The 13028-nt window shown below is 27.3% G+C and overlaps 1 protein-coding gene across 1 annotated transcript; it reads right to left on the bottom strand.

The window, feature by feature from the left end:
* Positions 1-668: 668 nt before the first annotated feature.
* On the bottom strand, positions 669-2354 carry LOC107963911 (heavy metal-associated isoprenylated plant protein 3). Its single transcript, XM_016900461.2, has 5 exons — positions 2216-2354; positions 1946-2081; positions 1622-1854; positions 1439-1532; positions 669-1317 (listed from the first exon to the last, which is right to left on the bottom strand). Exons 1-5 carry the CDS (start codon positions 2222-2224, stop codon positions 866-868), a joined length of 924 nt encoding a protein of 307 aa, XP_016755950.1. The 5' UTR covers positions 2225-2354; the 3' UTR covers positions 669-865.
* Between the last annotated feature and the right edge of the window lie 10674 nt (positions 2355-13028).

Genomic DNA, 13028 nt, shown 5'->3' with positions numbered 1-13028 from the left:
TATAATTAATTTCATACTAAAACACATAAATTTAAAACCATATATATTTGAAAACGTTTTCAAAGCAAATATATGTATTTTAGTATAATAAACTTAAATTGTTAATTAACTTATTTAGGTCCGCAAAATTATTATTTTAAAATTATTTTAAAATTTTAATTTTCTTTATATATTTGAAAATATTTGAAAATTATTTTGAATTACTTTTATATTTTTTGTTGAGTGATACCAATTTACTCCTTTTTGAAATTAAAATATTCATACAAATCTATTATTCAAATTATTTGAATTATAAAATTTAATTCAATTTGAACTTGAAACTTAAATAACTTGATTCAAACTCAAAATTTAAATAACTCAATTCAATTAATTCAATTTTTATTTTTACACCTAATGTCCTCGGGAAGTGGTGACATACGAAGACTTGATTCGATTTATTTCTTTTATCTCCCGTGATCAAATATTACTATCCTTATACAAATGTTAATGGATATACATGAGCATTGCCCCTTGGGTGGACATTTATGTCAAACTGACATCAACAATTCATATGATGTGATGAGGAAGTAGGGTACACCAGGATCCGGGCATGCTTATGTATTCAGTTGCCTCAATCCAACATCGAAATATGTTTGTTACCAAATTATAAAACTCCAACTTGTTGGACATAGGCGCAAAACAACACTAATCGCATTGAAAATGGCAACACCAAATTACAATATCAAAACCCTAAAATTAACATTTTATAAACTGCCATCCAAGTTTAACCCAAAATGTTGACTTCCAAGTAAACTCTCTGCTTCTCTGTTTCTTATTTACACATTCCTTAACATAAAACTCTACGCTATTAAAAATCCATTTCTCCTCACATAATGGCACAAGCATTAGGGTTCTCGTCATTGAACATGTGGTGAGGAGGATGAACAGATACTGGGTAACCCGGCACGTACCCGGAGTAGCCGTGCCCGTAACCGAACCCATAGCCCGGGTGCTCATATCCCGAGTAAGCGGGCATGTATCCAAATTGGGGTTGAACCATAAATTCCATCTTGCTCCCTTCCATCTTACCACCACCACCACCACCATGTCCACCATCTTCGGCACCGCCATTGCCACCTTTGTTCTTCTTTTTCCCTCCATCACCGCCGCCACCATTCTCGCCACCCTCATTTTTGCCATCTTTCTCTTTCTTAGGTGGCACAATCTCAACACTCTTCTTCAGCTTGTCCTTCAATGCCTCAGCCAAGGCCTTAACATCCATAGTCCCCTTCACTGTGACCATCTCCTTCACCTCGTCTACTTTGAACTCATGCACACCTGCAAATTACAATGCCGTCAAAAAAATATTTTAAAAAAACCCATAAATTAAAACATCTTAACGCACGCCGCCTTTATAGCAACCTACCAAACAGTCAAAAATACATAAAAGGGTCATCACCTTTGGTATCGGACACGATTTTGCGAATCTTAACAATGCATCCCTGGCACTGGCATTTCAGTTGCACCTTCAAATCTGCCGTCGTTACAGGGGGCTGAATCAAAATTATTCAAATAGAAACAATAAAATTAGTAACAAACTTTTTCAGTTTTCACATTCGAGATCAACATGTAAAACGTTTACCTCTTTGGGTTTCTTCTCTGGTTTCTTATTATTATTTTCATCAGAAACTTGATTTTTCTCTGGTTTTTTCTCCTTTTTCTCTTCTTTGTTATCATCTTTCTTCGGCTGAGGAGAAACGAGGTCAATATTCTTCCTCGTTTTCTTCACGAGTTTCTCTTTAATGGCGGCCGGATCCACAGCTCCCGTTACAGTCACTTTGTTCGAGTTGCTCTCTGTTTTCACCGTCTCCACCCCTTCCATAAAAAAACAGAGAAAACCCAGAGTGAATAACGGGAAAACCAAGCGGGAAAACAGAAATTTAAAACGTTAAAACATGAATAATACCTTGAAATTTACGAATGCATTTGAGGATTTTGAAGGAGCATCCTTCACAAAGACAATCGACTTTGAAAACGAAGTTCGAAGAACCCTTTTCCTTCTTTTCTCCTTCATTCCCTCCTTTCTTGTTTCCATTCTTTTTCTGCAACAAAGATACAAGATAAGGAGATGGTGTGTAAGTCATGAACTATAAATCTAAGGAAATGAAACGGCAAAAAAAGAAAAACCGAGATTAAAAGAGATGGGAGAAATGAAATAAATTGTTGCTTAACTGACCTCCCCCATTGTGAATCGAAAAACCCTTTTACGTTATGATGAATTGGGTTTTTTTGATGAGTGGACAATAGGAGGAAAGGAAGGTGTAGAGAGTTGCAGTATTTAAAGACTGTGGGATGGGATGGTACTATGGTAGAGTTAAATGCTGATATGATGATGGGTGGATGTATGTATGCATGTATGTATGGATTCAAACGTGGATTGAGTGGATGGCTTATACGGGTGAGTATTATATCGTATCTAGTCTAATTAAGTAAAAGATTTTAAATTAATTGACTTGATGATAATATAATTACTATCTTATCTCTTTCTTTTTTTTTAATTAATTTCATTATAGAAAAATGAAGATGAATCACTAATAACAATATTAATATAAATCGAGTTAAAATTTAATTGATATATTTTATTATTATTAAGTTAATATATTTGCTTAATTATGAATTCCCTTTGTCTTAAAGTTATCATATCATTGATATATAAGTGATAACTTTTTATTAAATTATTCCAAATAATATAGTTAAGATATTTTGTGGTTTTTAAAGAGTTAATTGCATCATATATTTTTAAATTATGATCTTTAATTTAAATTGGTCCTTAAATTTTAAAATATTCTTATTATATCTAAATTATTGGTGTTATATTAATAAGGTCCTTTTGTTACTAAAATCATTAATTTAATCGATGAATGACACTCAGATCTTATGCAATATAATTTAAATAAAAATTTTAAAAAAAAATAAATATTGTAAAAATCTTGGTTTTGAGATTTTCAAATTGCTTTTACAGAAACTATCATTCTCTCTCTCTCTTCAGTTTTACTTTATTTTTAATTTTTAATTTTAAAAATCACGTTGCAACATTTTACTTTTCTTTAAAATTTTCATTGTAACTATAATAGTTCATGTGACATTTAATGGTTAAATTAACATTTTCAATAATGAAAAGACTTGTTGAGTGTTTTTTCGTCGTGCCTCATTGAAAGGGACAATCAAATATTTATATACATGGTTATTGGTCATGGTATTGATGTTCTTGATAGGCTTTATGCACGTAGGACACGTGTGTTGTTTTAGTTTGCCTGCTAGACTTCGTAGCCCGCCACATGCGAACTGGGATCGCAAATTCCCCTTGCAAGCCCTTCTGGCAAACCCCCACTACAAGGCTTGCACGCATCCAACTAGTAGGGCTCAACCGGGCCGTGAGTAGGCGACTGGACTTTATCTGGGTTTCAAGTTGGTGATCACGAATACATAACAAGACCTAATTAATATAACATCAATAGGTTGTGGATATAATTAAAACATATTAAAATTTAAAGACCAATTTAAAATGAGAATCATAGTATGAGAATATTTGATACAATTATCTCGGTTTTAAATTATATTAAAAGATAAAGTATTCACATACAGAGCAGTTTTCAAATTTATAAAAATAAACTCAAACCAACAATATATATATATTTTTATACTTAGTTTAGGCTCAAAAACATTATATATATTGATGAATTATTTACTTTAATTTTTTATAAAGCATAATATGATTACTCAATTATTTTTAAATTTTCAAAAAGTTGAAATGTTACTAATTCAAGTGAAACAATGAACCTTTCCTTTCTTCTAAAGATATGCTGCAATTTTTTGGTAATGGCTGGTGTTTTGTTTTAGTGTCTTGGCATCTTTAGTTCATTTTGATGCTTCTCAAGGAGTCTGATTGGTCCTTGGTTGCCATGTTGTTCTTGTCTTTTGTATTTGCTTTCGTGATTTGTTCTCTTTATTGGGTTTTTTGCAACTTTCATGATATTATTTTGCCTTTAATTTCAATAAACATATTCATTGTCCTAGCTCCAGTAGAAAGTTCCGCTCAAAAAATAGAATTAAGCAAAAATATATATATATATATATATATTTAGAAAATGGGTCGGGCCTTAAGTAAAGTTGTTTGACCCGAGCTTGACCCGGTCTAAATTTTCAATAAAAAAATTCTGTTGTTTTTGTTGCTGTTTTCCCATTTTTTTTCCACTATTTTGCTACAATGTCACTATTATGCTGCCACTATTTTATTGTTAATATTTGAATATTGTATAACACTTGTTTTATTGTTAAGTTGTACTTCTCTTGGTATTATTTAAGTAATAAAGATTTTTTTTTAAATTTATTTTTAATTTGTTGGGAAATATTTATTTATTATTTTTTGTGTATTTGGTGTATTGTATTTTTTAAAAAAATATATAAAATAAAAATAAAAAATAATATGAGCCGGGCTTAGATTTTAGCATTTTATCCAGTTCGAGCTTTGACAAAAAATCTAGACCCATTTTTCGGGTCGGATCAAGCCTGAGCTTAAAATTTTGTTAGGGTCCGGCCCAATCCACAGACAACTCTATATTTGCTGAAAAAAAAGAAAACAATTCACCAAATTTATAATATACATATATATGGAAAATTAAGCATATACTGGGGGAGCTTTTTTTGTCCTGCCTTGTGACATGTCACCTGAAAATGTGTTTCATACGACGCATTTTTACTTTCTCTCTTTAAAATCAACCTAATTCCTTAATTTTCAAATAAAACAGTCTAAAACCCTAATTGTTGTTTTAAATCGTCATATATGCCTAATTTTACCATCATAGTTTCCTATTTAATTTCTAATTGATTGAAAAAACAAATTAAAAAATATAAATAACATGAAAAGAGATAACTTACATTAAGCATTTCCAAGTGGGCGCTACTTATGCAAAAGTAGTTATAATTTGCTAATTTAAAAATCTATTAGAATTAATATTGCTTTTCTTGTTTCCACACTATAAATTAAATAATGTATTTCTAAATTATAGTTTTTTATTAATTTTAAAAGATAGTTATATTTTATCAAGACAACAAAAGCTTTAAGAATTTTTTTTAAAAGTAAAGCTTTAAGAATTTTAAGAATTATACTTGAATCTTATTACGTGTAAATTTTGCATGATTTTTTTAGATTTATTAGATATGTATTATTTGTAACTACATTTTTACTTGTACATTTAACTTCCTAAAAAAAATAAGAGAAACACGTAATATATGTTTTTATTAATGTTGTTAAATAATTATGAATATGTATAAAAATAAAAAAAATATTATTACAAGCTGACCTCAAATTTGTAAAAAAACCAAGAATTTTTAGTGAATTTGAAAATAATTAAATATTTATAATTACAACATGCACATTAAAATATTGATACATAATATATTAAATTACATATACAACTACCGTTGCCACTTTCTTCGGAATGTAGCTCTTTCCTTTGTATCGGAAGAAGTTGCAGGCGAAAATCTTGAGATGTCACTATCTGACTTGTTTTGAAACAAGTCTCATTAGGTATCAACACAACTCCAGTTGTTCTGATACAACTACCCCTTTGTTCCGACACAACTCCTTTGAAATCTTTAGGGTCCTAATTATCTGACTTGTATCGATACAACTTAACAGTTATATCGATACAAATTCTCCAAACTTGATATAATTGATTTTATGAGGATATTTTCAAAGTTCAAGCTCATGAAACATATTTTTAAAATATGTTAGTTGAAATTACTTAAAAATAATTTTATAAAATTTTATCATTAATTTTACAAATTTGATTTATAAAAAAAAAAGGCTGACATATATTTAAGATTAAAATTTCACTATTTTTATTAAACAATATTTTAAATGATTTTATTTATAAATAACTAAAAAAATTTTGAATTTTATAAACAATATTATTTAAAAATTAAAATTCACATGTATTAAAATAATGTTAAAAATATAAATTGTTAATTATAAATTAAAATTTAAAAATGATTATTTTTTATAATTAAAAATTGTTTAAAGTCAATAACTATTATTTAATAAATAAATAACATTGTTTAAACATCGTTTAAATTTTAATTAAACACTATTTTAATGTAATAATTTTAAAAATTGTAAGCAGTTAATAAATATGATTAATCTAACCAATTCCTAGAAATAAATAATTTAAATAATGTGAATAATTTAAGTAATGAACAAATAATTAACTAATCTATATCCAACATAACCTAAATAATTAAAGTAATCAAAATAATAAAACTAAACAAAATAAACCAAGAAACTAAATCATGTAAATAATCAAATCTTAATTTACCTCATGAAAAAAAAAATCAAAGAAATAGTTGATTGGGTCTGAACTCAATTGATATCAATATTATTGTCAGTACAAGAGGACGTGGGTTCGAGTACTTTAAAGTGTATTATCTTTCTATTTAAAGGTTAGAAAGGGGTTACAAATGATAAAAATTTATAATTAAATTATTGTTAAAATAAATTTATTAAATCAAAAAATAAAAATAAAAAGAAGTACTTTCTCCTTCCATGAGAACTAAAAAACCAACATTCAGTTTCTCTTTGAAAACCTGAAACTACATTCCTTTTCTTGATCATTTTGTTTGATTTTCATAATTTGGAGAGTCATATCTATACTTGATCATGGGTCATGCTGGGATGATACAAAATTTTAGGTTAAAATTTTTAGTTTGGTTCGAAAAATAGGCCTCAAATTCTACTCAAACTCGATCCAAATTAAAAATGTTAAATCTAAATCCGACCTGACTTCCTTGTATTTAATTTTTTTAGATTATTTTTTATATAAAAATAATTTTTTTAAAACAATACATTAAATGCACTAAAAACATATAAATAAATATTTCCCCACAAAATTAAAAATACATTAAAAAAAACTTTATACTTAAATAATATTAAGTTAGTTGTAACTAACAATGTTATAATAAAATGTTAGCGAAAGACAATTGATTCAAGTTAGGCTTGGACAAAAAAAAATCCTACTTGAGGCCTGAATCATTTAGAAAATAAATATTATTTTTTTGTTCAAATTCATTTGTCGAGCCTATATTTTTACTCAAATCTTACCACTTTTCGAATGAATTTTCGGGCTTTAACGAATAACCCGACTCATGACCAGGTCTATTCATCACCTTCTACTACTTTTAATCCTGGTGAAGTACCAAAGTCTTTAAAGGCTACTTCACATTTACTTTTTTTCTTTAAAGGCTACTTCACAATTACTTTTTTTCTTTTTAAGGATTTTTTCTTTTGAGATTTTCAAATGGAAAAAAAAAAGATTGTTACTATTTCGATTTTTCTAAACTAAATGGTTTTCTTTTCATTTTTTTGGCTTTCAACTTTTCTAAGATTCAAGGTGTTGGTGTTGTTTAAAAAATGAAAAGGAAAAACCTTTTAATAAATAAACAAATTTATAAAGACATGTTTGGATGTTTCAATTCCAGATTTTGTGTCTACAATTTGGTTCATAAGATTAATCTCATAGGATCTGAAATTTGTATTTTCTTTCTAAACGTTATTTTACTTTAATTTATTAAATTTTCCCAAAATTATTTGAATGTGTGCAAAAGATTTAAGCATAAATAAATAATGCAAGAGTAATCTATGAGAGATTTTTTATTGTGTTAAAGAAAGGGTTTAGATAATTGAAGTGCAAAGTGATAATGTTATTCTGATTGATATTATCAGCAATGATTATACAGTAGATAATAATCTTTCAGAGGTACAACTCATCTATTATTTACTTGTGAAAGGTTGGCAAGTTAAATTCCAACATATTTCAAGGGAACAAAATAATGTTATGAATTGGGCAACGAAGATGACTACAGGAGATTTAAACACAATTTACACTTTTACTGAATTTGGTATTTAATTTCTTCGAGAACATATTTCAAAATGATATTGTTCTCGTCCTACAATTTCGAATTTTGCACTATATATTAGGTAAAAGAAGGGGATAGAAATGAAATGGTAAAAATTTGTAACAGACTATGCTAATGCATTTATTTGGAAATAATTTATGGTTTAATTTTAATGGTATAATGATAAATTTAGTTTTTAATGTTTACATCTTTTTTCAAATTGAATCTTATTCTATTTTTTAAGCTTTTAATTTTTTAAAAAGAATCAAATTTAATTATCAACATTTCAAAAACATGATCAAATTATTATTTTTTTAATAGAAATATTGATTAAAATATTATATTTTTAAACGCAGATGCCCACGTGGCAATCTATATAGGGGATATTTTTAACATAATTCCCCTGCAATTTTAGTGTTGTGCAATTACGTCCCTACATGCGATTCCAAATTGATTTATTTAAAAATAATATTTTGAGAAAAATTAATTGTGTACCGAGATAGCAAAGTAGAGATTTTGCTTGCTTTGCTAAACCCAATTTTTTTGTGTAAAAGACTGGGCTTGAGCTCTTTAAGATAAGTGGATCAACGAAGAACTAACGGCCTAATTAAGTAAAGCCGACAAAAACTGGGAAACATGATCATGCCATATTCACATTGCGAAAAACTTAACGATTTAGTAAACATTTTCCGTTAAAAAACCAGTAAATCTACTCAAACATGAAATATTAAGGGTTAAATTATTTAAAACAAATAAATTATAATTAAATTTATCAAATTTACATAAGGGGAAATTAAAAAAAAACTTTAAAATTTATTTCGAACTTTTTATTATTACGACACAAAAGCATTATATCTAAAAATCATTTTTAAAGTTTTGTATATCATTTTCTTTGGTAAGATGATCAAGCATTTTTTGGTAAGATGGTCAAGCATTTGATTTTTCGTTCGAAGCTTTTTTAACTTTAATTTTAATTAATAAATATGTTTTCAAGATATTTTATTTTTATTTTTAATTATGTTTCAATTATTAACTCTTTTATTATATAAACAAAATAGTAATTATATAATGACAATATATTTTATATATCATTATATTAAAAAAATTAATTAATGACTTATTTATTTTTATAAATAAAAAATAAATATGTAATTATATAACGAAAACATCTATATATTTTATATATATCATTATGTAAAATATATTTTATTTTTTAAAAATATCAAAATTTTTTGATAAATTTTTTAATATAATTTCTATATGTAAAATATTTATTTTTTCACTTAAACTGTGAGTATGATGAATTCTAATGTTATAAAATTAAATTATTATTTAAAATATCATTTCTTTTCCACATTTCCACAAAGTTCAAGGTTGCAATGGCCTCAAAGAAGATCGTCATCAAAAAGTCTACTCAAACTATTCCTCCAAACCGTTCGATTCCATCATTAAGCACCAATGCCCTTGCTTTTCCCTATGGCACTAGGCAGAAGACAAAACCTCTTTTGGACAAACTTTTTCAATGCTTAGTGACAGTCCATTTTTTTATGCTTCCTCACCTACTATGATCCAAAAGAAATTTTGACTTGATTTTAGGTATTTAAGTCATGTTTTAGGCAATCTATTCCCGTTGCTACGACATTCACTAATCAATGTTGCAACATTGGGCAATTTTGATTTTAGTGTCATGACACCACAAGTCAGTGTCATGACATTAGAGCCATTAGAGTATTTTGCTCCCAATGTCGTGACACCCAATTTTCAATGCTACAACACTAATAATATTTATCCTGATTTGCTCCGAAAAGGTCCCAAATGACCTCAAAATGCAACCAAACTATAAAGAAAGCCTAGAGATGACTCAAATAACTTCAAACAAGCTTAAATATGTTATTATAAAGTGTTCAACATGATGCTTTAAGTTAAGTGAGCTTTGTGCTCATATGTGATACCCCTTACTTGAGATATATTAGTTTAATCTAAGGGGGTGTTCCACCACGTTTCAATTGCGAATTGGTCATTTAGTGTCATGTCATTTTCCGTAACGGCTTGGGTTAAACTTGTAATACCCCATACCCGTACCTGAGACCGGGATAGGATACGAGGCATTACCGAAATTTTCAGAATAATTTCAATTAATTTATATTATTTAGTATTCATTTTCATGTTTCATGTAACATCCTTTTCATATATTCAATTCAAAATATCATATAAAATACGATATAATACTTAAATTGTCATATTTACATGCTCATTCAGGGTATCCGAACCTACCTGACTAAATTGCAAAAATACCAAGATTTAGGGGCATATTGGTAATTTACCATTTTCCCAAATTTCACCCAATCTTAAATTGATAATTTCATTCAATTTATTAATTTAGATAATAAAACAATTTATTCCCTTCAATTTAGTCATTTTTTACATTTTTACAAAACTACCCCCTAAAGTTTTACTTTTATTCAATTTAGTCCATGAGCTTAAAACATGCAAATTAGCCATGCTAACTGAATATTCATATATATTTTTCCTCCTCCTCCTCCTCCTCTCCATTCCACATCCTTAATGTATATAACATTCTTATAAGTACGATTTCACAATTTACTTATTAATGCTCACATCAATCTGTTCACACGAGTCATAGTCACTCAATTATTTATAATTCGAGTTACAGAGCTCAAAATTAAGATCCGTAAATTTTCCCTAAAACTATACTCACATATCATTCCACCATAAAATTTTAAGAATTTTTGGTTTAGCCAATTAGTACAGTTTATTCATTTAAGTTTCCCCTGTTTCACTATCCAATAGTTCTGACCTCTCTTCACTAAAAATTAATTATATCACAGTACAAAACTTGGATAATGTTCCCATTGATTTCTATTGAAAATAGACTCATTAAGGATTCTAAGTATATAAATTTGAGACTCTAATTAATTTTCTCCAATTTTTAGTGATTTTCCAAAGTCAAAACAGGGGAACCCGAATTCATTCTAACATTGTCTCATAAAACTCATTATATCTCATAATTTACAAATCCATTGCTTACACCGTTTCTTCTATGAAAAACTAGACTCAATAAGCTTTAATTTCATATTTTATTCATCTTCTAATTCGATTTCTAAAATTTATGGTGATTTTTCAAAGTTAGTCTACTTCTGCTGTCCAATATTGTTTTAGTTCAAGATGTTTATTACCATTTTTCCTCTAAATTTCAAAGGTCATACAATTCAGTCCTTGCTCAATTAGCCCATCTATTAAGCTAATTTTTCTAAATTAACATTTTATTCCATCATTCTAAACTATTACAAAATCTTTAAAAATCAGAATTTTAACACTAAACCTTAAATCACAACTTTTTCACAGTTAGGTCCTAAAATCAATTTCTATTGAAATTACTTGATAAAATCATCAAACAACAAAATCAAAGCTTCAAATTCATTTTATTTCATCATAAACAGCTAAAACTTATCAATGATAGCTTTTAATTTTGTTCATAAAATCAAAAACTAATGAATTAAACACTTGGACCTAATTGTAAAAGTCACAAAAACATAAAAATCTCAAAGAAAAGGGTAAGAATTGAACTCACATATGTCAAAGTATGAAAAACCAGCAGCTTTCAGACCTCCCATGGCATTTTTGCTGAAGAAAAATGATGATATCTCTAGATTTTTCAAATTTGTCTTGTTTTATATGTTTAATTTACAAAATTTCCCATTTTGCCCTTGTTTCTCATTGTCTTTTTTGCTGATTTTCTTGCCCAACCGTCCAGCCCATACAATTTGGGTCCAATTGCCTTTTAAATCTCTCCTTTTTAATCACTTAAACTATTTATCACAATTTAATAAATTTTGCACTATTTTCAATTTAGTTCTTTTTAATTAATTGACTAACCAAACGTTAAAATTTTCTAACGAAACTTTAATACTAACTTAATAACACTCCATAAATATTTATAAAAATATTTATGGCTCGGTTTATAAATCCGAGGTCTCGATACCTCATTTTCAACTAAATTTACCTGATTAATTCTTTTAAAATCGCAAAATTCACTAATTAAAAATAATTCTTTTAAATTCGCGCTTGGCCTATAATTATTATTTTTTAAAATTTCTAAACTTACTCGTCGGATTTAGTGATCCCGAATCACTGTTTCCGACACCACTAAAAAAATTGGCTATTACAAAACTAGTGGGCAGAATTATTCCACAAGCACCAAATTCAGTACAAAAAAACCATATGTACCACATTAAAGAAAGTTGTTCAGTTTTGGTACTAAACAACATATTAACCCTTGTAAAAAAATGATATATAACATCTTTTTGGAGCATTGGTTGAAATTTCTTTTTTAATACCTCAATGTTTTAGGTTTCAAGTTTCAACCTTGGTATTGTAATATTTTTTTTAAAAAAAATTATATAAATTATTAAAAGACACAAATAATCTTATAATAATATTTATTATTTATTAAAAAATACTTTAACTATTTTTATATGAGTTTGTGCCCTATTAACTTATAACACCAATTCCAATAGAAATTTTATTATAATATTACTATTAGAATTAAGCTGTAACTCAATTTATGGTTCTAAAACTAAAATATATATATATAAACAATTTTATATTAATATGCATATATTTTTATAACTAAACAACGAAATTAATCATTTGAATAAGCTTGAACTTTAAATTTCTTTTAAGTTTGATTTAGCCCATAGAACACCTCTAATTATTCATTGTCACTATAATTCAAAGTGAAGTAAATAATCATTTATGTGATAAAAAAATTTATTAAAATTAAATATAATAAATTATTAATATATCAAAATTTTTTTAAAGGTAAATAAATTATTAGAAGTACTAAGGACTATTTGAATGGACATTTATCTCCAATGTGGTGTGTTTAATTTTTTTTTGTCTCATGTTAAAATATTACTACAATCTAATGTCACTGTCGTTACTATTTTTATACTAATCATAGGTAAACACACTTTCCATCTAAAATAAACCTAAATCAAATAACTAATAATAAGCTCCATTTGCAATTGCTTTTAGATAAAGTGAGATTCAAATCTAAAACTTGGACCTCAACC

Source organism: Gossypium hirsutum, chromosome A03 (genome assembly GCF_007990345.1).
Source record: "Gossypium hirsutum isolate 1008001.06 chromosome A03, Gossypium_hirsutum_v2.1, whole genome shotgun sequence".
NCBI lineage: Eukaryota > Viridiplantae > Streptophyta > Magnoliopsida > Malvales > Malvaceae > Gossypium > Gossypium hirsutum.
This window is presented reverse-complemented; position numbering and strand designations above follow the sequence as displayed.

Bases quoted from the DNA above. Each gene is read 5' to 3' on its own strand.
- LOC107963911 (XM_016900461.2), bottom strand. The intron at 1,855-1,945 runs GTATTATTCATG...TTTTTATGGAAG, and splicing joins ATGCATTCGTAAATTTCAAG to GGGTGGAGACGGTGAAAACA. The intron at 1,318-1,438 runs GTGATGACCCTT...TGTAATTTGCAG, and splicing joins AATCGTGTCCGATACCAAAG to GTGTGCATGAGTTCAAAGTA.